The 21,701-nt window shown below is 42.6% G+C and overlaps 1 protein-coding gene across 11 annotated transcripts in view; it reads left to right on the top strand.

The window, feature by feature from the left end:
- Positions 1 to 21,701, top strand: part of syne1b (spectrin repeat containing, nuclear envelope 1b) — a 100,166-nt gene that overhangs the window by 66,151 nt on the left and 12,314 nt on the right. For 10 of the 11 annotated variants that reach the window (XM_049595234.1, XM_049595236.1, XM_049595243.1 and 7 more), the window contains 47 exons: positions 271 to 408; positions 693 to 878; positions 1,056 to 1,178; positions 1,309 to 1,491; positions 1,666 to 1,809; positions 2,029 to 2,217; positions 2,508 to 2,648; positions 2,993 to 3,106; positions 3,198 to 3,359; positions 4,304 to 4,498; positions 4,626 to 4,802; positions 5,753 to 5,944; positions 6,320 to 6,451; positions 6,670 to 6,770; positions 6,857 to 7,010; positions 7,124 to 7,252; positions 7,342 to 7,497; positions 7,752 to 7,961; positions 9,447 to 9,548; positions 9,650 to 9,769; positions 9,873 to 10,073; positions 10,220 to 10,393; positions 10,747 to 10,878; positions 11,048 to 11,244; positions 11,427 to 11,559; positions 12,406 to 12,588; positions 12,770 to 12,919; positions 13,286 to 13,462; positions 13,959 to 14,114; positions 15,073 to 15,228; positions 15,400 to 15,570; positions 15,804 to 15,937; positions 16,113 to 16,317; positions 16,399 to 16,581; positions 16,695 to 16,841; positions 16,931 to 17,085; positions 17,354 to 17,501; positions 17,587 to 17,681; positions 17,810 to 18,044; positions 18,438 to 18,632; positions 18,801 to 18,926; positions 19,139 to 19,294; positions 20,076 to 20,234; positions 20,629 to 20,795; positions 20,941 to 21,103; positions 21,221 to 21,408; positions 21,526 to 21,676. In XM_049595234.1, the coding sequence (XP_049451191.1) occupies positions 271 to 408; positions 693 to 878; positions 1,056 to 1,178; positions 1,309 to 1,491; positions 1,666 to 1,809; positions 2,029 to 2,217; positions 2,508 to 2,648; positions 2,993 to 3,106; positions 3,198 to 3,359; positions 4,304 to 4,498; positions 4,626 to 4,802; positions 5,753 to 5,944; positions 6,320 to 6,451; positions 6,670 to 6,770; positions 6,857 to 7,010; positions 7,124 to 7,252; positions 7,342 to 7,497; positions 7,752 to 7,961; positions 9,447 to 9,548; positions 9,650 to 9,769; positions 9,873 to 10,073; positions 10,220 to 10,393; positions 10,747 to 10,878; positions 11,048 to 11,244; positions 11,427 to 11,559; positions 12,406 to 12,588; positions 12,770 to 12,919; positions 13,286 to 13,462; positions 13,959 to 14,114; positions 15,073 to 15,228; positions 15,400 to 15,570; positions 15,804 to 15,937; positions 16,113 to 16,317; positions 16,399 to 16,581; positions 16,695 to 16,841; positions 16,931 to 17,085; positions 17,354 to 17,501; positions 17,587 to 17,681; positions 17,810 to 18,044; positions 18,438 to 18,632; positions 18,801 to 18,926; positions 19,139 to 19,294; positions 20,076 to 20,234; positions 20,629 to 20,795; positions 20,941 to 21,103; positions 21,221 to 21,408; positions 21,526 to 21,676 (7,485 nt within the window). The remainder of the gene's footprint in view (positions 1 to 270; positions 409 to 692; positions 879 to 1,055; positions 1,179 to 1,308; positions 1,492 to 1,665; positions 1,810 to 2,028; positions 2,218 to 2,507; positions 2,649 to 2,992; positions 3,107 to 3,197; positions 3,360 to 4,303; positions 4,499 to 4,625; positions 4,803 to 5,752; positions 5,945 to 6,319; positions 6,452 to 6,669; positions 6,771 to 6,856; positions 7,011 to 7,123; positions 7,253 to 7,341; positions 7,498 to 7,751; positions 7,962 to 9,446; positions 9,549 to 9,649; positions 9,770 to 9,872; positions 10,074 to 10,219; positions 10,394 to 10,746; positions 10,879 to 11,047; positions 11,245 to 11,426; positions 11,560 to 12,405; positions 12,589 to 12,769; positions 12,920 to 13,285; positions 13,463 to 13,958; positions 14,115 to 15,072; positions 15,229 to 15,399; positions 15,571 to 15,803; positions 15,938 to 16,112; positions 16,318 to 16,398; positions 16,582 to 16,694; positions 16,842 to 16,930; positions 17,086 to 17,353; positions 17,502 to 17,586; positions 17,682 to 17,809; positions 18,045 to 18,437; positions 18,633 to 18,800; positions 18,927 to 19,138; positions 19,295 to 20,075; positions 20,235 to 20,628; positions 20,796 to 20,940; positions 21,104 to 21,220; positions 21,409 to 21,525; positions 21,677 to 21,701) is intronic. The other variant, XM_049595238.1, reaches the window with a different exon arrangement.

Below are 21,701 nucleotides of genomic sequence, written 5' to 3'. Positions count from 1 at the left end.
AGCAGTGTATAAAACGTTTCCTGTTTTACATTTCTTCTTGGAAATTGTCACAGCTAAATGTGTCCCTGCACAACATGGAACGGAAACATAGTTCCCTCTAAGTGTTAATACAAAACAAATCAATATTCATAAAAATAAATCATATAAATAATGTATGTAAACAAGACAGATACTTACAAACATTGTAGTGCAGTTACTGAGGTAAGCTTACTTTATTCCATTTGTGTTGTGCTTTAACCATTTGGCCTCTCTGTTGTCTTGGCTCCTCAGGCTGTCTGCTATTTAGATGAATATAATGAGATGCTGGACTTCATTGTGAGGTGGTCAGAGAAAGCCAAGAGCCTGGTGAGAGCGAACATCATCTGGAACTCCTCTGTTCATCTGCAGGAGCAAATACGAATGTACCAGGTGAGTTGGGGGTCAAGACACGCATCCTCATGGGTTTTATTGTGATATTCAACAACAGACATTTGGGCTTTTTAATAAGTGTTATCGGGCTCTCTACCTCCACTCTCCTCCATAATATTTAGAAAAGAATAGATGTAAATGAATGGACATGGTTTGAGCTGGATTAGCCTATCCACACAAAGTTCATGCATACATTTCATGAAGGACACGTGTTGCAGGGAATCCCACCAGAAGATCACACCAAACATGCCTTTCATTCATTGCCCTGTTGCCTTGTACTTTAGGCTGTCCTTCGTGAGTCTCGGGAGCTCCATGGAGACCTGGAATCAATGGCAGAAAAAGTGGATCTTCTGTCTGAGGTGCTGCAGGTCGAGTCTATGAGCCAGCAGGTTTGTGAACTGAGTCGGCACACTGAGGAGCTTCAGCAATGCATCAAGACACGGCTGCAGAGCTTGGAGGATGCAGATAAGGTACAGAGAAAAACTCTTATCTATTACTTTGTGTGCAACATTTACTAATTGCCTTTTCTTCCTGTTGTAATTATATTTGACTAGTAGAATTTCCCAGAGGGAGTATTGGTACTTTTAACCCATACATTACAGTGCTAAATACACTGTATAACTGAGTCATGTATGATACGTCCTCAGAGTATGGAAGCCCTGGAGTATGAAGTTAAGGCCCTACATGTTGCTCTGGAGCAGGTCCAAGCCACACTGACCTCACCAGAGTTGGCGCGCCAGAGTCTCAAAGAACAGCTGGCTCAGAGACAGGTAACCACACCATGTTAAAATAATCCATGATATGGCCTGTAATTTTTCAGAGAGCGCTTTGAATGCTTACTTTGCACATTATCGCTTGTTAACAGTTTAACACAATATAAACTTTCCTTGTCTCGTGCAGCGTCTGTTGGCAGATATGGAGAGCTTCAAGCAGCAGGTGCAGGCAGTGCAGCTGTGTCAGAGCGCTCTGCGGGTCCCAGAGGAGGTGATGCCTAACCTCGCCATCTGTCGCACAGCGCTGCGTCTGCAGCAAGAGGCCAGTCAGTTGCAGCACGTGGCCATTCAGCAATGCAACATCCTGCAGGTACAGTAGGGGGCACTATCACTGCAGCACAGTAACATCATATTGTCCTGCATTCCTACACAATATGCAATGTGTGATGTCTGTGGAGGAGTGTACTCTTTTTAAATTCTGCAGAAAAAGGGAGGTTTAAGATGTTCATGCAACAGTAACAAAGCAATTTCGTTTTTTATCTAGGAGGCAGTGGTGCAGTACGAGCAGTATGAACAGGAGGTGAGAGACCTACAGGGGCTGATAGAGGAGGCACACCGTGTCATTCAGGACCGACCCATCCCCACAAACAACATCCAGGAGCTGCAGGCTCAGATCCTTCACCATGAAGTACGATACATTAAAATAAACAAATAAAGTGGGACCTGCTTGCATGTGTCTGTAAATTTAGAGGGATTCAAACAAAACTTAACATGTAAATTGAACATCGAAAGATTAGGCATCAGTGCAATCCTCAATTGTATTTATAATGTTCTCTATACTACTTTACGAGAGGTGAAATTTCCTCATACCTGCATAATAAGCTGCACATTTTGTAACTCTGAATAGGAACTGGCCCAGAAGATCAAAGGTTACCAAGAGCAGATCGCCTCACTAAACTCAAAATGCAAGATGCTGGCAGTGAAGGCCAAGCACGCCACCATGCTGCTGACAGTGAGCGATGTGGAGGGGCTGCCTGAAGGGCTGCAGGAGATGGATGGAGAGAAATCAAAGAAATCTTCAGCACAAGCCGTCATGGTAAGAGAACATGATATATCACATAACATGCTGGAGCTGACAAAGCTGTTTGCATTGTTGGTGATGGCACTGGCTACTTAATACACTCATTCTGCTATTTCTGGCATAAGCTTAAAGAGTTCATAAGAGTCTTTAATCTTACTAATGACACCTCTTTGCTTGTGAAATATGTGTTTTTGAAAGGTGCACTGCGCCACTTTTATCAAAAAAACACATTGCCTATGATTAATCTCTCCCAATCCACCTTGCATGTGTGCTCTTCTGTTAATGTTTCTTGCATGGCGTGTCAGATGACGGCTGGCCGCTGTCACACCCTCCTGTCTCCTGTAACTGAGGAGTCTGGGGAGGAGGGCACTAACAGTGAGGTCTCTTCTCCTCCTGTCTGTCGCTCTCCTTCTCCCATCACTTACACTGAAGCCACTGTAACCAAGGTATCTGCTTTCCCTCTTCCTCTTCATAGCTTTTTTCTCAGTCATTCAACAAATTACTTGTGAACTGTGTGGTTTCTATCTCGTCTTTCTTTTTTAATAACCTTTTTCCAATTTTGTTGTAATCTTTCCTGTTAACTGTCAAATTAAACAAAGCAGTCTCGATTAATAAATGAGAGAAGGCGAAAACAAACCAAAGGGAGTAATAATCCATATCTATTCTCTGCCTGCACCCGCAAGCTCATCATGCCTAACAGTGAATTAGGGGCTTTATAGAAGAAGGTTGCCATCTGTTTCATAACTAATTTGTCTTTACTGCTGATGGCACTGTTTGAATGTTATTTTAGGTGGGAAGAGGAACGCTCACGAGAGCTCCAATCCAAGAATTATACGACCCGACGTTTGAGTCTGTGGCCAACTTAGATGACTTGCAGCGCTCCTGGGAGACATTAAAGAATGTGGTATGTGAATTATACAAGATGTCATCTTCGTAGCTTATTGATTGTGTTTCAGGATTAGCACTTTTACATTACCCGATTGGTCTTCTAACAGATCAGCGAGAAGCAGAGATCTCTGTATGAAGCTCTGGAAAAGCAGCAGCATTACCAGGGTTCACTCCAGTCAATCTCCTCTAAAATGGAGGCTCTGGAAGCCAAACTGAGTGAGCCTCTGGAGGCGGATAAAAGCCCAGATAGCCACGTTAGAGCACATGAGGTGAGTCATTACAGCACAGTAAAGGAGTGGAAAAGTTTTGATGGAAAGAGGGCTTTTACATTGACAGCATAGACTTCGTATAAAGATGGGCAACGCATCTCCACTTCCTCCCACTGTACAAAAATAAAGCTAAAATATCCAGGATGCAGGCGCTGCCATTTTGCGCTGATGACATCATTTGGAGCCAGAGTTTGTGCATTGGCAATCAAGAAGTAGAGTCGTGGTATCTAGTTCCTGCCTATACACTTGCCCCACCTATTCACAAGCAGCACCATTGATTTCGAGCACACCGATTGACACACACAGCTGTTAACATGAGGTTATGGTATTAAATCACTAATTAAAACCAAACTTATAAGAAAAATGAACACTTAAACTTACTTAAACTACCTAAAATGTCAGAAACCATCTTTGGGAAACATTTTTTGAACATGTATAATACTTGATCTTTTAGTTTGGCCCATGTTCCGTCTGCTAACATGCAGGGGGCAAGTTTAAGACCTATATTGCAGCCAGCCATCAGGGGGCGATCAAGATGTTTTGGCTTCACGTTCAGGGAGCTGTCATGTCGTCCATCTCTATTACACAGTCACTGATTGACAGGGTAGGGAGATGTCAGACCTTTACAATAAGTGGTATATGTACTAATGATATATTTTAGGCCTCTCTTGTCACTTTGTTCACACAGCTTACAGTAAAATATCCTTTGTCTCAATGTTACATCACTGTTCCACCAGCTCCAACAAACTACTTTAGCTAGCTAGATTGCTCGGTCTCTAATATCAAAATTTGGTAGTTGATGTGCCATATCTACATATGTGCATATCTACCTATCTACATACTGCATATCAAAAAGATAATTATTCCCTTTGACCAACACAGAAATGTAAATAGTCAGTAAATATGCCGCATGCAGCCTCTGTAACAATGCTCTATCATTCCAGGGTCTGATAAAAGAAATTCAGAATGTGCAGGAGGAAATTGACAGGCTGCAGATGAGCTTCACTGAGGACCTGGCCTCTGATGCTGTGGACTCAGACATGGCCGACCAGCTGGCCATGCACTCATCCCTCGCTGTTCTAGCTGAGAGGATGGCCACCATCCACATGAAGGCCTCGGGGAAACAGCAGCTATTGGAGGTAGTTTTTGTGAAGATCATTGCTACAAAGAGTAGCTAACATTTGCACTTTATTGATATATGACATTTTATCACTGTATTGTTCATAGATTGATGTGATGAGTAAAACGTGATATTCTCTGCCACAGGAACGCATAAGTGACCGTCTGGAGGGTCAACAGCAGGGACAGGCTATACAGCGCTATCTCAACCAGGCAGATGAGTTGGACCTGTGGCTGACCAGAATGCGCAGCGCTGTAACCTTCATCCTTGAACCTAAACCTGTAGAGGAGAGTGATATGGAGGATCAGCTTGCTGAATGTCAGGTAAGAGCTCCCCCTGCTGTTCATTCAGAGCACTGGCTGCAAACATGTTAATTGGAATTATTATATGAATACATATATGAATATTAATATGAGGTTACTTTATGTAATTAATATGCATGTCATAGCAAATTGTCAGACACTGATTTCTAGGTGTTCAAATATCTGTCTTCAAATATGCCAGTAGATTATTTACACCTGTCTTATACTTCGATATTTTTTTTGCCTTGTCACATATGAATCATCCCAGAGGGGCAGGAAGCTCTCAGTGGGTAAACAAGAGCTTTACAGGAGTTAGAGGGGCATTCAGATGGCTGGGCTCCTAAGCTACTGTTGCACTAGTCTTAAGCAGATTATGCAGATGTCTCTGTTTGACAGGGCCTGTTAGCAGAGTAGGGCTGAGTAGTCAGGGGTTGTGGCTTTCAGACGATTAATAGATCCCACTGCCAGGATTGGTGTTGGTGATAAAGCTGCTAGAATATCCAAGTAGGTGAATCCTAGAGATCGGGGAGGGAGGGAGTTACTCTCTGCCTTAGAAAGACCTGCTGAAGCTATCGATAGCAGAGTAGTGGCAATGCTATTAGAAAACAAATGTATCTTCACACTTTGGAGCAACGTTCACTAATGGGCATCATTAACTGGTCTGGACTTATAATGGTGTTTGGCACACGAGAGTTGCTTTTAAATTTGCGCATGAGCACGTATGCATGGAGCGTGAAGGATTAGTGGTAATATGTTGCACAGGAGGCGAGGCTGGAGAGGTGGGCCAAGGATGAGAGCAGAGGGAGAGCTCTCCCTGTCCTGTGGCTGGGGAACGCTGCTGGTGTAGGGGGGTTCAGCCAGACCGTGGCCCCCTGTTTGTCTGGAGGGTCTGTTGTGTAGAGAGAGAGAGGAGCTGCTGTCGGTGGGGAGACACCATGTTTGAGCTGGCCTCTCTCCTCCTGCTGCTGCAGAACATGCTGCTGGAGATTGAAGAGAAGGTGCTGGCCCTGTCAGAGCTGTCCATGCACAGTGAGAACCTGCTGCTGGAGGGCCGGACGGAGAACAGAGAGGAGGCCGAGCTGTTGGCCAGGAAGCTATGCATGTTGAAGGGCAGCCTGTTGGAGCTGCAGAGGATGCTACAAGACAAGCAGAGTAACATCCAGGTGAGCTACATGCTTTCAGTGCTGACATACACCTACGTGTGTGCATCTGTTGCTGGACTCACAATGTCACATGATACTGGGCTCAGTCCCCACTATGGGTATTTCCCAACATCACGTGATATTTTCTTTCTAACTACACCATAAAGAACATTTATGGACTTTGACTTGCACCACCATATTTATGAGAGCATTATGATACAGTAGCCTGACCTGACCCAAGTCTCCAGTCCATTTGTTAAATATCTACTGGCAAAGCATAACAGAAGATGCAAGACCAGCTAAGAGTATATCAAAAGTTTGTCCTGAATATCTATCTTTCCTCCTTGCTATTTTGTGTTTCTCAGACATTTTATAATACCTTGTCTGGTCCCACAGGGCTCTCTGCAGGAGCAGGAGGACAGTGAATCAGACTCCAGCCTCTCTCAGAGTCCTAGTGTGCAGGACTGGCTGGCCCAGGCCCGGACCACACGTTCCCAACAACACCAGGACAGTCTGCAGAGACAGAGGGTACATTGTCACTCACATACTTTTTGGTTTTCTGGTTTTAGTACTCAGTCTTCATGGCAATACAGGGGACTGCCCAAGGTCACTGATAACATTGAAATATCCTTCCTAAATGATTTGTTGTGGCCACAGTAATTCGGCTGTGTTAAAACTGTTTCTTGAAATGTCTGCATTATATCATACAAAATCCACTTTAACGTTTTTACATGTTTGCTTTGTAGGAACTGGAGGAGCAGCTTGCAGAACAGAAAAAGTTGCTTAAGTCAGTTGCTAGCAGAGGAGAAGAGATCCTCATTCAGCAGGCCTCACCCAGCAGTGCCAGGTATTTTACACACAGCTACATCTCCAATCAAATAGTAAGATGTTAACAAACAACATTAATTAAGTCATGTCTCTGTCACTGTGCAGTACAACAGAGCCATTTTCCCCAGCAGCTTTGGTTGAGAGGGAATCTCAGGCTGCTCGAGAGCAGATGAGGCAGAAATGGGAGAGCCTGAGACTCGAGCTCAAAACTAAACTGCAGCTGCTGCAGAAAACCCTCGAGCAAGACCACAAACAGCCGGTACAAACCCTGTTGGGTTATTTTTTTAGCATAAAGTAGCAGTAGAAATAAAGTACATTGATGTTGTTCCTGATGTTATCAAATTTTAAAGCCAGGGAGCTTTTTTTTTCCAGGTATACTCCAGAGCTTCTCGTGTGACAACAGCTGGATCACTGTTCAAAGGAGACACACAGACAGACAAATCCTCCCTGAATACTCTGTATGACACCTTCAGACAAACAATAGAGGACATGACCACTCAGGTATGTCTGTTACATTATTGTACATTTGAATCAGTTTCATTGTTCTACCTGTGTCAACTGGAATTTGCAACACTCGTGTGTGTACATAGCCTGGTGGCGGTGAGGCACAGGTGGCGCAGATGGAACAGCAGCTCTACACAGCTGTGTCATCCACCTCCTCCTGGCTGGATGGTGTGGAGAACAACGTCTTCTCTGGCTCAGTGCTGCTGGCTGAAAACGCAGAGACCCAACTGCAAAAGCAGGAGGTACAATTAGACGTATTTATGTAGCTTTTTTTATTTATTGTAGAGGGTTTTAAATAGTAGATCACATGAGTCTGGTGATACCTATGACCTAGGAATTGTTACATTTTGATGGGTAATAGCAGTAAATATGGGATCTCTGGGATTCAAAACTGATGATCAAAGTTGCAGTTTGTCTACTCTCTAGATGAAGTCTTTTCTCTTTGCAGTTAATATTTCTTAAAATTTTCCCGAACTGTCTTTTCTATTTCCTCCAGACTCTTGAGAACGATGTGAGGCACGTCACAGAGGAGGTGAAGCTCAGCCAGGCTCTGCTAGCTGGGTCTTCAGGAATGAGACAAGAGGACCGATCGCTGCTGGAGGACAATCTCGACTGCCTGAAAGAGAGATTAGGAGCTTTGGGTTGCGCTCTGGGGCAACGCTGTGACCGGATGAGGGCTAGAACACATGAGCTCACAGCCTACCAGGTTTGTTTGATATTTTTTTGTTTTTCAAGGGACTTTCATGTTTTTTTTTCCTTGATGAAAGTCCATGATAAAACCAAAACACTGGCTATTATAGTCAGATTTGCAGAGCTAATAATTGTTGAGGAAATGTTTCTGTCTATTTGACAAAGGTGCAGTTTAACGTTAATAATACAGTAAATTTTTTGTCACATTCAGTGAATATCTCCTCATGGTCAACTAGCTGTCAGTTCTGTGTGTGCTGGTGGTCATACACAGCCCTGGCTCTGTAAATGTAAAACAAATAAAATGGCTCAGACTGAGCCACACAGCATGACTCCAGCCAATCAGCAACAGGGGCCATTCATGCTTGTGCACAGGACAGGGGAAAGGCAAGGCTTGTATAAAGAGAAAGGCTGTGGGAGCGAGAGGGACGGTAAATCTGGCACATGCTATTGTGCTGCACTCCACAGCACATTGTCAAGAAGAGAGATGGCTGCAGCCAAAAAGGAGAAAATGTCTGCCTCTTCCTCTGCTCCTGCCAGCTCATCTTCTTCCTCCAAGTCCTCACCCATGAGGAATGGAGTTATACAATAATAGTATGGAAGCTAAAATAACACTGGAGTTATTACCTTGCCAATTTGGTATAAAAATATTGTACCAGTGACAGACCTCTCCTACTTTCCCTTGGAATTACACATCACTGCCTGTGTAAGATTACTCATTGAGGCTAACTTACCCTCAGCAGCAGCAGACAACCGGATTCCGCCCAATGACTGTATTTTAAGATTGGCGACATGTCTCCACTTCCTCCCACTCTACTAAAATGAAGCCAAAATATCCCGGATGCAGGCAGCGCCATCTTGCACTGGTGACGTCATTTGGAGCCAGAGACTGGACAGAAGTGGAGCTGCAGTATCGAGTTTCCGCCCACGTCGCACCTGACCCAATCGAAACCCACTGATCACTTCATATAGCATCAGATAACCAAGTACAACCAAAAAAAAACCAGCATGATAACAACTTCCTAAAGTAACAGAACCCATTTATTTGATGTGTAGTGTACAGGATTCTTTAGCTCAGCCCATGTCCCATCTGCTAACATAGAGGGGTTGTGGTTTACGACCTATATCACAGCCAGCCACCAGGGGGCGATTAAGACGTTTTCACCTCAGTTTTTGGGAGCTCTCATGCCATCCGTCTTAATACGCAGTCTTTGATTCTGCGATATTGCCATATTGCTTTTTTGGTATCTTTGTCATCCATGATTTTGGGGGGGGCGGAGCTTCTCAAGGAGCACTGAGAGGAGGGGTGCATTTGTTGGGGTGTTGAATTTAAATATCAACAGTCTTTCTCCAGAATCACTGACTCCACCTTTAACTTATCACAATTGCAAAACATACGTACATGGAACTGTCTGTATAGGCATATATGTATAGTATTATGCTTAGAATAACTCAATACACCTTAATATAAATGTTCTATAAATAACTTTTTTTCCTAACACAGACTGAGCTGCAGCTTCTCCAAACTGCTTTAATTGAGACCAAGTGCCAGATCCTACAGGCCTTAGCTGGAGCCATGGACAGACCAGCCTCTAAACAACTGGAGGTGATGCAAGCTTTGGCATAGACATGCACACACACACACCGCTTATCTCCCATCAAAACTCACAGAAAACAAAAAATGATTGTGAATGTCATTTATCTCAGGTTATTGCCAGTGCAGAGGAGAGCCTGAAAGACTTTGAACAGAGGATTACAGAGCTCAAAACCAGAGGAGCATCACTACAGGCGGATCAGATATCAACAAACAAAATACTTAAACTCCAGGTGATGTACACGACTGACAGCTCTCACTGTTCAGTCTGAAAACCATGCAGTTAAAGCTGCTCATTATAGGTTTTACTTATTTAAATTCTTCGTGTGTTCGCAGGATTCCTATGAGGAGCTGGTGATGACGGTGGGTTCCCGGCGCAGTGGGCTGAACCAGAACATGGCTCTGAAGGAGCAGTACGAGCGTGCTCTACAGGACCTGACCGACCTGGTGGACACAGCTAAAGACAAGATGGCTGCCGATCAGAGGATTGTTGCCAGCTCTGTGGAGGAGGTCCAAAATCACCTGGACAAACATAAGGTTTGGTCGACATGGGAGCTCTGTTCAGCTAGAAAGGCTTAATGAATATTTATCATCAGCAGTGTGAAACATTAACACAAAGCTTGTAATGCTGGAGAAACACTACTGAGAGGAAAATAACTGATATGTCTGATTCTGTGTTATAGGAGTTCTTTCAGGGTCTGGAGTCCCATATGATTCTAACAGAAACGTACTTCAGAAAAATCAGTGCTCTGATGCTTCCTAAAGAGAGTCAGGCCCTGGAGGAGACGCTGGCTGAGGCTCAGAGCATCCTCAAACAGGCACACAGTAAAGGAGTTGAGCTGGAGTGTATCCTGGAGGTGAGAGAGAAAATTATATTTGTGTTAAACATCAGTTTTCTTTAGAAAGCATGCCCATATAATCATAGGAAATCCTACTGTGCCATTATTTGATATGCATTTTTTTCTGGCTTGGACAAGATATGAAAAATTACGTTGGTCCAAAGGGTCCAATGCAAAATTGGGGGAATTATTCAGCTGTGTTGTTAATTTATGTCTTACTTCACAGGAATATATATTTCTGAATTGAGAAGTGTACAATTACACTCCATGATAGGAGAGTACAGCAGTTGTTATGGTGTTACAGTGGTCCTCATCTAAGGTTTACTTGTCAACCGTTTTAATTTTAAATGTTCCATGGATCTTTTTTTCAGACTTGGTGCCGTTTGGTGCAGGATTACCAGAGTCTGAACCGCCAGCTGGAGGCAGTTGAAGGAAATATCCCGACTGTTGGCCTGGTGGAAGAGACTGAAGAAAGACTCATGGACAGAATCTCATTGTATCAGGTACAAAATGACATCAGTGCAAATTTTGTTTTACTCTAGGAGCATTTCCTTTAATTTTATTTGATTTCTGGCACTCACTCACCTATCTTCACCTTGGTGCCACTCCAGCTACAGTGCCACTTCTCTAAGATTTTGTTGCTTGTTTGCGCCTCTTCTATTCTCTCTAAAGGGTCTGAAAGGGAGGCTGACAGAGTACCAGCACAAGCTCCACCAGGTTCTGGATGAGGGCAAAAATCTCTTGCTGTCAGTGTGCTGCCCCGCACTGGAGAACCAACTCGCGCTGCTGGGGGAGCACTGGCTCAACAACACCAGCAAGGTCAACAAGGAACTACAGCGCCTGGAGGCCATCCTGAAACACTGGACCAGGTCAGAAACAGATCAGAATTAAAGCTTTATTTTAAGCATTAAATACAATAAAAATGTTATCTTTAAGAAGAGTCTTTAAGATGGGGAACATTTTTTAAAAGTCTTAAGCAGACAGACTGTACATGTGATTTTTTGAACTCAGTTACATGACTTTGTTCTATGATTGAATTGTTTACCTCCAGGTATCAGAGGGAGTGTGCTGAGCTTAGTGAATGGCTGCAGTCGGCTTTGGAGCGTCTGGAGTTTTGGAATACGCAGGCGGTGTTAGTGTCACAGGAGCTGGAAACTGTCAGAGACCATCTCTCTGCTTTCCTTGTGAGGCCACAGCTTTTATTGTTTTTAAATTTTATTTTTATTTTTTTTTTAAATTTTGTATCTGTATTGATCTATAGATTGAGGCTCTTTACCAGCAACAGTGCTGCAACTAATATGATGAGAAAGAAATGAATGACAAATGTAAGAATGAAAAAGTGAATTAGAAAAAAACTGAAAATATGAAGTTATATAAATAAAATAATAAATATGTAAACTTAAAGATATGGAAATATAAAGATAATTTAATAAACTAATATATTAGTCAATTTAAAAATATGGAAATATAAAATAAATTAAATCAAATATAAAATTAATGAAAATAAATAAGTACATTTAAAAGAAGAGTGGGAATTTAAAGATAAATTAATAATAGAATAAATAATAAATTTAAAAATGTATGAACATAAGCAAAGTAAAATAATAAATAATTGTTGAAATAGAAAGATAAATAACAAAATAAAAAAGAGTAATTATAAGCATTTTCATTTATTTTCGCATATATTTGTTAAGTTCTTTCTGGATATATTTATATATTTTTTTAAAATATTGATTTGCATTTAGTTTTCACATAAAATTACTCTATTTTTTCAGTTTTTCTTTTTTTGACTTATTTGTTTATATCCCTTTATTTTAATGACTCCATATATTAGAGCATCACTTTACTGTAAAATATTGGTAGCTAGTGTGAGTTGTATTTCCTAAAATTATAATAGTGATAGTATTAGCGGTCATGGATGTAGTAGTGAAAATCTTGCTGTGTCATTTGGAAAAGGCATCGTATATAATATCATTAAATATACTTTTGATTGTGTACCGGCTGTTGATTTCTGTTACTGTCTATCTTAGGAGTTCTCAAAGGAAGTTGAGGGCAAGTCCAGCCTGAAGAGCTCAGTAGTAACCGAGGGCAACCAGCTGCTGCGTCTGAAGAAAGTTGACACGGTGGTGCTGCGGACTGACCTGGCACGCATTGACTCTCAGTGGACTGAGCTGCTGACACGCATCCCAGTGGTCCAGGAGAAGCTGCATCAGGTATTGTCACATGCAGTCAGCCTGGACAGGCTTAGCTGCTCCACAGCAAATAGGATTACACCTTTCTGCTGCTTTACCTGTATGCAGAAGTTTTCACACAGGGTTTCCCTCACAGTGGCAGCATGTGCATCTTTTCCTGGATGTTTAACATGGTGCTCCAACGGGTTTAATGTTTTCTCAGATCCAAATGGAGAAGTTGGCCTCTCGTCATGCCATTTCTGAGCTTTTTAACTGGATATCATTGATGGAGAATGTCATTGACGAGGATGAAGAGAACCTCAAGAGTGCAGTGGGATCTAATGTGATTCAGGACTACTTGCAAAAATACAAGGTAGAGGACTTCATACAGAATTTTTCAAATTTATGGCACTTTTGATTTTGTTCACAAATTGTATGATGTGAAGCTGTGATGTGAGAGCTACACGCATTTTTATAATTTCATGCATTTCAAGGATGTGAAAGGGCTGTTTAATTTTTTAGGGTTTGCAAAGGTAAAATTATTTTCCAGCAACAGATCAAGCTATTTAATAGCATGTCTGTATGTCTAAAATCTGCATGTTTAAACATAAGCTTAATTTCATGTTTGAGTATTTCTTGTAAGTACTTTTACAAACCTGATTATGTAATGTTTGATTCTAGTTGTGAATCTCTGACTGCCATTTTAATTGTGACTCCACTGTTGTTTCTTTAAATTCAGGGCTTCAGAGTAGATCTAAGCTGTAAGCAGCTGACTGTGGACTTTGTCAACCAGTCGGTGCTGCAGATCGGTGGTCAGGATGTGGAGAGCAAGCGCAGTGATAAGACAGACTTTGCTGAGCGACTTGGAGCCATGAACCGACGCTGGCAGATCCTACAAGGCCGCATCAATGAGAGGGTGAGGCCAAAGACACTGAAACTGTTAGCCTCTCCAGGCCAGAGGTTACATCCTCTCATTGCCCTTCGTCTCTTGTAAAGTTTAATGAGGATGAATGTGATTATGCTAGATATCACAATAGGTCATTTTATACAGTGATGTCAAGTCCCAAAAAATGGTCTCACTATGATGAAATGCCTAATATGGGAATAACACAATCACATAAGAATACTATAATTACCTAACTTTAGAGAGTTATGTAAGCCCCCTTACCAACAAGCTTGTATGACATGGTACTAATGGATGCATAAGGTCCTTTACTTTCATATGATACTGATATCTTTAGTCTAGTTTTAAAATTCAACCTACTACAGCCTCTGAAAGACAGCAATGTCAGCCAAGGATGCTGGCGTCCTAGCGGAGTGGAAGGTTGATGGTTAATGAAAGAAAAACAGCCATAATCATTCATAATGCAAAATCGGGATGTTACAGTTTAATTCGTATAAATATTTTGCAGATCCAGTTCCTGGAGAGCCTTTTGGAGATGTGGCTGGAGTATGAGAGCAGCGTTCAGGCTCTCAAGTCCTGGATGGCAACTCAGGAAGAAAGGTTAAAGAGGAAACATCGGATAGAAGATTTAACATCTGTGCAAAATGCTCTCAAAGACTGTCAGGTAGGCTGCACCTACTACTTTTCAAAACATGTTAGACTCTACATACTGTTATTATCACACCCTTTTTAAGTCACTGTCTTTTATGCTTCCAAGCTGGCAACAGCTGTGGCCAGAGGCATCATGTTTTCAAGTTGGCCATCTGTCACATTCTCATGAGCATGATATCTTAAAATGCTTTAAATGTCCAGTGTGAGGGATTTAGGGGCATCTTTTGGCAGAAATGGTGTATGATATTCAAAAATATGTTTTAATTAGTTTATAATCCCCTGCAAAAAAAGAATTGTTATGTTTTTTATTACATTAGAATGAGCTGTTTATATCTACATATGGAGCTGGTCCTCTCCCTCGGAATCCGTCATGTTGTTCTACAGTAGCCCAGAACGGACAAATCAAACACTAGCTCTGGATGGGACCGCTTGCGTTTTCAAGTTGGCCGTCATAGTTCTACACACTTTGCACAGGGGAGAAGTTTCAATTCTGCAACTTTATCACTAAATGCAACCAAATCCTGCACACTGGACCTTTCAGGGAACTTCCTCAAATTTGACACAATTTCACTTGAACTCAAGTATAAACTGATTAGATTTTGTGGTCAAAGGTCAAGGTCAGTGTGACCTCACAAAACATGTTTTAGGCCATAAGTCAAGAATTCATACACTAATTTTACACAAAAGCATTATAGGATAAAATAATGAAATGATGACATTTTATATCCAAAAGATTAAAGGTCACAGGTCACAGGTTCACTGTGACATCATAATGTTTTTTTTGCTATTATTCACCACCACATCTCAGGAACAGAGGGAGAGGCATTTGGTCAGATTCTGAATTATCAAATAAAACACTAATCTTGGGTGCCCACAGTTGGGTGAAACTGTGCTGATTGTAAAGATCTTCTGTGTGTCTTCTGAAGATGTGTGTAAATTCTCATTCTAGTTTATCATGTGAAAACTTTTAGGAAATGGAGGAGTTGGTGAAAGACAAAGAGAAAGAACTAGAGAGGGTGGAGGAGCAGGGCTGTGCCCTTGTCCAGAACAAGACCGATGAGGCCTGTGCTATCGTCATGGAGACACTCCAGGGTGTCAATCACACCTGGGCTAACCTGGACCACTTGGTAAGTTCCCCTGTTCTCTTTCTGCTCTGATTTTTCATGTAGTACATTGGTTACACCTATCTATTCTGCACTGGTCTGCTCTTTCTTGTCCTGTTCTGTTCTGTTCTGTTCCAGCCTGAACTTTACAATTTACTGAGTGTCACTTTGTGTGTTTTATTTCACCTTTAACAGATAGGGCAACTAAAAATCAGCCTGAAGTCAGTGCTGGATCAGTGGAGTCTATACAAGCGGGCTTCAGAAGAGATCAATGGCTACTTGATGGAGGGACGGTACTCTGTGTCTCGCTTCCGCCTCCTCACAGGCTCCCTGGAGGCTGTTCAGCTGCAGGTGCAAAGTCTGCAGGTATGTTAGAATGAAGAGGTTTTTTTAATAATTACTCTACATGTAAGCTGGCCGGTAGTCATCCAGACACATTTGTTTACATAGACTGCATCAGTATGTGTTTCTGAAATCTTGCGATGAAGTTGATGTTTATATTTTTCACCAGAGGAATGTTTCTAAATTTGCTCTTGTACATGATTTATTCTTGTGGCTGAACTAAGCAACATTTTTGTATTTGTCTGTCATCTGCGAAGGATTTGCAACAGGAACTGGAGAAACAGGAGAGCAGTCTGAGAAAGTTTGGCGCTGTGACACACCAGCTGCTGAGGGAGTGTCACCCTTCAGTGTCAGATTCTCTCAACAATGCACTTAAGGACGTCAATGCAAGGTTATTTTAATATTTTGCTTGTTCAAAGAATATTAAACATACATTCGTATATTGAGTAAAACCATAGACATTTTAGCTCTCAAGGCGCCAGCTCTAACAACAATGCTGAGGTGCAGCCAATTTTTTAAATTTTTTCATCATCCCTCATATTGATCCTGATCATATTTTCACCCAGATGGACCGGCTTACTAGAGGAGATTGCGGAGCGTCTGAGAAGCAGCAAAGCCCTGCTTCAGCTGTGGCAGCGCTACAAGGAGCTTTACGAGCAGAGCTGCAGCAGCATCCAGCAGCAGGAGGAAAAGGCCGACCAGCTCCTCAAGCTCGCTTGCAGCAAAGACATCGCTGACGAAGAAGTGTCCGACTGGATCCGAGAATGCAGCGTAAGTGAATGTTTAAATAATGTTAAATACTTGAATCAGCAAAGATACTCGACTCTAAATTTCATGTGTGCTTTGCCTTAGGAGGCGCTTCGGTCCCAAGCTCCAGTGCAGGCCTCCCTGCAGGTTCTCCAACAACTGGGAGATCAGCTGAAACAGCAGGTGGACACATCAGCAGCATCTGCCATCCAGTCCGATCACCTGTCTCTCACCCAGCGGCTGGCTTCTGTGGAACAGGCCCTTAGCAGACAGCTCACCACACTGCAGGTGAAGAAAAGGCTTTGTAACTTATAGTTTTGAGTCCCAAGTTGTCCATTTATGTAGTTCAAATCATGAGTTTTACACTTGGATCAATTGCTGACATTTCTCTTCCACACCAGACTGGAGTCCAGGACTATGAAACCTTTAATGATCAGCTGGATTCACTGGGGGGCTGGATAGTTGAAGCTGAGGAGGCTCTGAAAGTGCAAGATCCCAACGGCTCCACCGACCCGACGATCATACAGGACCGCATGGAGGAGCTTAAGGTTTGTTTTTTTATTGTTTTCCTTTAAGAAACAATTTTACTGTTGTTCTGAAATTAAGAAATTCAAAATATCTCTCTTGTCCTCTTCAGAGGCTCATGCTGAAATTCAGCAGTATGGCACCTGAACTGGAGCGTCTTAATGAGCTTGGTTATCGGCTCCCTCTCAACGATTCAGAGATCAAACGCATGCAGAACCTCAACAGGAGCTGGACAACAGCCTCGGGACAGACCACAGAGAGATTCAGGTATGACACGTGAAAGAAAAGGTCAAAGAAAAACATTTCATTTCTAAGGCTGATATCCATTTCAGTACAGTTTCAAGACACTGTACTGAGGCTTAACTGAGGAGGTAAAATGTATTGAATTAGTGAATAAAAGAAGGACTGACTGGCACAAATAACATCAAAAACAAATGTACAGCAAAGGCCACTGTCCCATGTGACTGAGATGGAATGGGTGGGTATCAAAATGACATGTTTTAATCAACTCAGTTGGGTCTTTGGTTCCTTGCAGCAAACTCCAGTCCTTCCTGCTGCAGCAGCAGACCTTCCTGGAGAAGTGTGAGACATGGATGGAGTTTTTGGTCCAAACAGAAGAGAATCTGGCAGTGGAGATATCTGGGAACTACCAGAGTTTGATAGAGCAGCAAAAAGCGCATGAGGTTAGAGTCCTTTTGAAGTGAAACTCTCTGAAGCAGCTGCTTTTGTAATTTATTAATCATTAATCAACCATTTGTTGTCTTCAAGTTATTCCAAGCTGAGATGTTCAGTCGGCAGCAGATCCTCCACTCCATCATCAGTGATGGACAGCGGATGTTAGAGCAGGGTCAGGTGGATGACAGGTAAAGATCTGTTACTTTAATATTTATACAATGTTACTCTGAATAGTAGATTAGCAGACTTAGTTAATTCATTGCTTTTTGTTTGCCACCGAAAAATCTGTTAACAAAACTACTTTTCTCTCCTGCAGAGATGAGTTCAATCTGAAGTTGGCTCTGCTGAGTAACCAGTGGCAGGGCGTAGTGCGGCGTGCTCAACAGAGGCGGGGCATCATCGATGGTCTGATCCGCCAGTGGCAACGCTACAGAGAAATGGTGGAGAAGCTGCGCAAATGGCTGGTGGAGATTTCCCACCCTGCAGAGGCCCTTCAGGCAGGGACTACAGTGCCTCTGCAACAAGCCCGCTCCATGCTGGATGCTGTCCAGGTACATCATGGAAAGTCTTATCTCAGATTTATGCAGATGGTGCTGGACAGAGCGACACACATTTTGTGTTTAGTTTTCCCACAAATCTCTCCAGAACAGGCATATTTGTTTGTCAGGGTGACTAAGATGTAGTATGCTGTGGATTCTGGCAAAAATCCTCTCAGATCAAAATTGTGATAAATGAAGAGAGAAGAAATGTACTTGGAAAATTATGAGCTGCAGCAGGGACTGAGACAGACTGGTTTCAAAGGGGGCTTAAAAATCAATAGTGTTTCATTTTTCTTGACATGATAAACCTATATGATACTCCAAAGACCTAACTGTCGGAACTGTTTACATATGTCAGATGGCAGGAGGTTTGACAGGCATGTGTGATTGTGCTCTCTGGTTCAGCTGAAGGAAAAGGTGCTGCAGCGTCAGCAGGGGAGCTACATCCTGACAGTGGAGGCTGGCAGACAACTGCTCCTGTCAGCTGATAGCCGGGCGGAGGTGGCCCTGCAGGCAGAGCTTACTGACATCCAGGAGCGATGGAAACATGCCAGCATCTGCCTGGATGATCAGAAGAAAGAGCTTGCCACCTTGTTAAAGGTAAACCAGGCAAATTGCCAGCAGCTGGTGGAGCACAGGGAACATGAGGGGGAGGTTGAAGAGATACTATAAATGTTTTTGCTTTGTAGTAAGTTTGTGTGCTGTTAGCTGTTTAACTCTAAGTTATGTAGCACTCATGCAGTTGAAACCATTGTTTGTGTCGCACAGGACTGGGAGAGGTGCGAGAGGGGTATTGGTGGATCACTGGAGAAACTACGAGCCTTCAAACGGCAGCTCTCCCAGTCTCTTCCTGATCACCACGAGGATCTGCAAGCTGAGCAGATGCGCTGCAAGGTAACAACCTCAGTCATTTGATTAGGCTGAAATGTTACACCATGGAAACTTTCCATAAGAATAACACAAGGCTAAAATTCAATATCATTTGGGGAGCTTGACCCAAACATGTAGAATCAGTGTGGAGATATTTGAATAAGTTGAGCAGACTTTGTAATAAACTTAATTGAATGTTGAATGTCTTCATAATACTACTTTTGTTTCAATAACAGGACCTGGAGAACACATTTGATGGCTGGTCGGGCGATCTGGCCCATCTGACTGTGCTGCGAGAGTCCCTGTCTTGCTACATCAGTGCTGAGGACCTGTCTGTCCTGCAGGAGAGGATTGAGCTGCTGCATCGACAATGGGACGAAATTTGCCACCAGGTACACTACACCACACAGCATTTGTGCATAGTGTATTTTCTGAATATACTGTATACTGGGCATCTGATCAGCTACTGGAGTGTTATTCAAATAGAATAGACTGGTCTTGTCTCTGCAGTTCCTTGAAATACCACATGGTGGTGCTGGTGTCAAACAAATCATAAGACTGTTATACTTTGGTTCTAACAACACCAAATACAGCCGACCATTACACGCATGAAAGACAGAATATTTACATAACAAAAGAGTTTTAGAAATGCACCTTAATCTTACTGAACGAGAATGTTTACACAGACTATTTTTAATTCATAATATAACAAGGAGCTAGAACAAGTTTTATAATAAAAAAAAAAGGTTATTCCTCTTTGTTTTTCTCTCACATTGATTTGCACAGATCTTAATAAAGATGTAAGCTATGAAAACACTCACTGTTACCCAGATTAATTAAGTGCAACTCAAAATGGCATTTCACTACATTTTTTAAAGGAACTTTCCTGTCTAGAGCAGTTCCTGTGCCGTGCAAACGTAAACCTCAAGGTCATAGTTGCATCCTGTGTAGAGTAGATAAAATACGCATACAGGAAACACACAGAGGCACACACTCGCTTGCTCGATGCAAATGATTCAGTCACGGTGCAGTGATCTTTTAAACACTGCTTCCGTTTGAGACTTTTTGACATGATTGCACTTTTGTTACAGTTTAACATGCGGTAGTTATTTGTTTTTAACCATTCTGCACAGTAATGCACTGAACTGAATATATGTCGCTGTGCCTCTGCAGCTGTCACTGCGCCGGCAGCAGGTGAGTGAGAAGCTGAATGAGTGGACCGTGTTCAGCGAGAAGTACAAGGAGCTCTGCGAGTGGCTCACCAACATGGAGAGCAAGGTCTCGCAAAATGGAGACATCAGCATTGAGGAGATGATCGAGAAGCTCCGCAAGGTAAGAAGAAACATCTCAGACGAATCTAACATTTCCTCCTTGTGCAAAGTTTGGCATCAGGACAGTTAATTTTTCTAGAAATGCAAAACTTGCTCATTATTTTCTTTATGCCCTGTTTAAACAACTTCAAGAGATCCATCTGTTATTGATCCTTGTTCTATCTGTTGCCTCAGTTAAAATCACACCTTGTTGCTATGACTGACAGAGTGACGACTAAGGGGGTGTTGCTACAGAGCAAATAGAAAATAGTACATTTTAAATTTTAACTGGACAGAATACTGCTGTATGAACAGATTGTGCTGTAGCTACACCAGTTTGTTTTTCTTCATTTATCCTTTCCAATCAAACTTTTTAAGTTTCCCTTACACTTTGGTTGTGTTGCGTTGTCTCTCAGGACTACCAGGAGGAGATCACTGTGGCTGAGGAGAACAAGCTGCAGCTGCACCAGCTGGGAGAGCGCCTGGCTAGAGCCAGTCACAAGAGCAAAGCAGCTGAAATCGAACAAAAACTCAACAAAGTTAGCGACCGCTGGCAGCACCTCCTGGATCTAATCGGAGCCAGGTGAAATGACACACACTCACACTTGAAGTAGCTTTAATAGTGCTGTAATTTGTTTGCAGAATAAGACATGGCACTATTACTGTTTTCATCCCTTGTTAGAGACTCTTGCATTGCACTGACAGAGTTGAATAAATTATGTTAATAGAGTGAAGAAGCTGAGGGAAACTCTGGTGGCCGTGCAACAGCTGGATAAGAACATGAGCAGCCTTCGATCCTGGCTGGCCCACATCGAGACAGAGCTGTCCAAACCAATCGCTTACGACTGCTGTGATTTCCAGGAGATTCAGAGGAAGCTCGATTTACAGCAGGTAACATAATGTACACTACAGTGCATAAAATGCGCACAATACAACATTTTTAGGTAGATTTCATTATATTATCCTCTCTCTCTCCCTCGTTGTGTCTCTCTTTTACTCACCACTCAGGAGCTCCAGCGTGACATAGAGAAGCACAGTACAGGAGTGGCATCTGTACTGAACCTGTGTGAGGTGCTTCTGCATGACTGTGACGCCTGCGCCACCGATGCAGAGTGCGACTCCATCCAGCAGGCGACTCGTAGCCTTGATCGCCGCTGGAGGAGCATCTGTGCCTTGTCTATGGAGAGGAGACTCAAGTAAGATGTCAGATGTTAGATGAAAACAAAAAGAGAGAGAGTAGTATGGATGGAAAAAAGGTCATTGTCAAATATTACGTTGTACTTACCACATTTTCACTAATATCTCCCCCCTAGGATTGAGGAGACGTGGCGTTTGTGGCAGAAATTCCTAGACGACTTTGCACGATTTGAGGAGTGGCTGGCCACTTCAGAAAAGACTGCTGCTCTGCCCAACTCCTCTGGTGTGTTGTACACCGTAGCCAAGGAGGAACTTAAGAAATTTGAGGTATTGCAAAAGTATTCTATGTAAA

Source organism: Epinephelus fuscoguttatus, linkage group LG14, assembly GCF_011397635.1.
Source record: "Epinephelus fuscoguttatus linkage group LG14, E.fuscoguttatus.final_Chr_v1".
In the NCBI taxonomy this organism is placed as follows: Eukaryota; Metazoa; Chordata; class Actinopteri; order Perciformes; family Serranidae; genus Epinephelus; species Epinephelus fuscoguttatus.
Note: the sequence above shows the minus strand (reverse complement) of the source record. Positions and strands in the feature narration are given on the sequence as shown.